The sequence below is a fragment of the Arachis ipaensis genome, chromosome B03 (genome assembly GCF_000816755.2).
Source record: "Arachis ipaensis cultivar K30076 chromosome B03, Araip1.1, whole genome shotgun sequence".
In the NCBI taxonomy this organism is placed as follows: domain Eukaryota; kingdom Viridiplantae; phylum Streptophyta; class Magnoliopsida; order Fabales; family Fabaceae; genus Arachis; species Arachis ipaensis.
Window position 1 is genome coordinate 111350903 of NC_029787.2, and position 2720 is coordinate 111353622.

The window sequence follows — 2720 nt, forward strand, 5'->3', positions numbered from 1 at the left end:
ATGAGGAGATTGGTGCATCTGTCACCTCTGACACAAGTTTCTACTTTGGTGGCAGGTCTTTTTGTATTTTACAAGATTGGCTATATAGTTTTGTATATTGTGTTATGACCCCTCAATTTATACATATTTGCATTCTAACCCCCTATATGAATGAGCTGTTGACTGAGTTTTAGCCCATTTGGTAGAGCGAGGAGATGAAGAGGGGCTGCCATTAACTCCACAGCTCAATTGACGGCGAAGCCCTAGAGTTTTGGCAAACTTGGTAGGACAGAGCATGGTAGAGTTTTGGCAATTTTTGTTTATAGAGTATTCTGTCTGATGTAATCTGATTTTAATCCGTGAACGCCATTTCTGCGCAGGACTGCATAGAGGGAGAATCCGCGGCGGAGGAATGTTACCGGCCGTTGTCTGCTGAAGAAAAGGGAGGCAATGGAAGCAATGCCTTCGGCCCAGGTGGCAACGAATTCAGTGATGAAGTTGAGGATGGGGAATTAGGGGTGGAGTCGGATGCAGAGGAGAATTTTGGGGATAGCTTCTTTGACAACTGGGAAGAGAGAGTAGTGGACGACATTGCAGAGCTGGGGTGTATAAATTTCAAGGAAATAACTGCAAAGGAGATTATGATGTGTCATTTTCCGGATCGATCGGTGGCATTCTTGTTTTACAGTTTGTATGCGAAGATGAATAGTTTCGCTGTGAGAAAGAATAAGATTCGGCAAAATGTGAGGAATGAGGTTACTCAACAAGAATTTGTATGTTTCCGGCAGGGGTTCAGAGGAATAGGGTCCATTAACGACGGCAGGCGACGAAAACGTGAGCCAAAGGTAGAGACCAGATGTGGCTGTGAGGCAGAGATACGCGTCCACGTGCACTCCGATAGTGGTAGATGGATAATATCATACTTTCAGGACGTTCACAATCACGAGTTGCTGGACGATAGACTGACTTTCATGCTACCGTGCCATAGGAAAATGGATGCAGCCGCCGTGGAACAAATGAACATGATGCTTAGAGTTAGGATTAAAACGCCACATATTTATTTATCTTTTGTGCAGACTGCCGGGGGATTCCAAAACCTTCCGTTTCTAAAGAGGGATATGTATAACCAGATAGGGAAGCAACGGAGGCTCATTGACGAGGATGCGACGGCTTGCCGGAAGTTCCTGGAATCAATGGCACAGGCTAATCCTGGAATGTTTGTGCATTATTTGGCAGACAAGGATGATCGTTTGTCCACCTATTTTGGTCGGATAATTGCAGTCAGCTGGATTATGGTTTGTTTGGGGATGTCGTGGCATTTGATGTGACATATCGGAAGAATAAGTATATGTGTCCACTAGTTGTGTTTTCTGGAGTGAATCACCATAATCAGACAATTGTGTTTGCCGCTGTGCTAGTTGCAAATGAGAATGAGCAGACTTACACCTGGTTGCTGCAACAGTTCCTAGATGCCATGAAGGGTAAAGCACCTGGGTGTGTGATAACAGATGGGCATGGAGTGATGAAAAAGGCAATCAAAGCGGTGTTTCCTGGGGCCTATCACCGTTTGTGTGTGGCATCTGTTGAGGAATGCCACTTCTAACCTAAGCAACCCCAGATTTACTTCTGAATTTAAGAAATGCATGCTGTTCGATTATGAGGTGTGGGAGTTTGAAGATCATTGGCATTATATGGTGGATGCGTTTGGTCTGTCTGATAATCAATGGGTTTCTGACCTTTACTCTAGGAGAAGGATGTGGGCAACTGCACATATAAGGGGCAACTTCTTTTGGGGTTTTCGTACAACGTCAAGGTGTGAAGGATCGCACTCAATGCTGGGTAAATTTGTCCAGTCTCGTCATAATTTGAGGGACTTTGTTGAGCAGTTTATGCGTTGCATATCCCAAATGAGGTCCAGAGAAGTACACTCTGATATGTTATCCTTGGTTGGGGAACCAGTGCTACAGAGTCTATTTCATGATTTGGAGAGGTCAGCTGCAAAGAAGCTCACAAGGGCAATTTTCTTCAACTTCAGGCCCATGCTTTTTCGTGCTTGCACACTGAAGGTATGAACACACATATGGAGCCAGACTTCTGATACATTCACTTTGTCTAGGTCAGCTAATGCGCGAGTGGGAAGTGAGTCACTATGCTGACAGTAACAGTTTCAAGTGCTCTTGCTTGCGAATGGAGTCCCTTGGTATACCGTGTGATCACATTGTAGCAGTGCTGGTACATTTGGAGATGACTGACATACCAGACAGTCTTGTTCTGGATCGTTGGTCCAAGAGTGTTGGGATTCAACGATCACCTGCCGCAATTGGATGTTGAATGATTTATGCAGGGAAATGTGTGTTCTTACGTGTCGTCACAAAGCTGAATTTGTTGACATGACGGATAAAGTTATTCATGAGATAGCGCGGCTGAAAGAGATTCAGGATTTTGGTGATGCAGGTGGTGTGAATGAAGTTGGGGAAGCTTCAACACTAGAGGGTTGTGTTAGGGATCCACAGTTGGTGCGGTGTCGAAAGAGGCAAAGAAAGGAAACGGTGAAGGGGGTGCATCATACTTTGGTGGTGAGGGCGAAAGTGAAACTACACAATGGAGGACTCGTCTGAGGAGGAGGAGGTAACACTTTCTCAACAAATTTGTTTAGTCGCCCTTTTTCATTTAATGTATTGACCATTTATCGATTCGTAGTTCATGGCTAATCAATTCGTAGTTCATGACTAACTGAATGT

General features: G+C 44.6%; 1 protein-coding gene across 1 annotated transcript; it reads left to right on the forward strand.

The window, feature by feature from the left end:
* On the forward strand, nucleotides 1-1582 carry LOC107633557 (protein FAR1-RELATED SEQUENCE 5-like). The gene is made up of 3 exons (XM_016337171.1): nucleotides 1-63; nucleotides 360-1274; nucleotides 1373-1582. The coding sequence occupies exons 1-3, from the start codon at nucleotides 1-3 to the stop codon at nucleotides 1580-1582; spliced, it is 1188 nt and encodes a 395-aa protein (XP_016192657.1).

Bases quoted from the DNA above. Each gene is read 5' to 3' on its own strand.
- LOC107633557 (XM_016337171.1), top strand. From the start codon at position 1: ATGAGGAGATTGGTGCATCTGTCACCTCTGACACAAGTTTCTACTTTG. The intron at 64-359 runs GTATTTTACAAG...ATTTCTGCGCAG, and splicing joins CTTTGGTGGCAGGTCTTTTT to GACTGCATAGAGGGAGAATC. The intron at 1,275-1,372 runs GTTTGTTTGGGG...CACCATAATCAG, and splicing joins TTGCAGTCAGCTGGATTATG to ACAATTGTGTTTGCCGCTGT.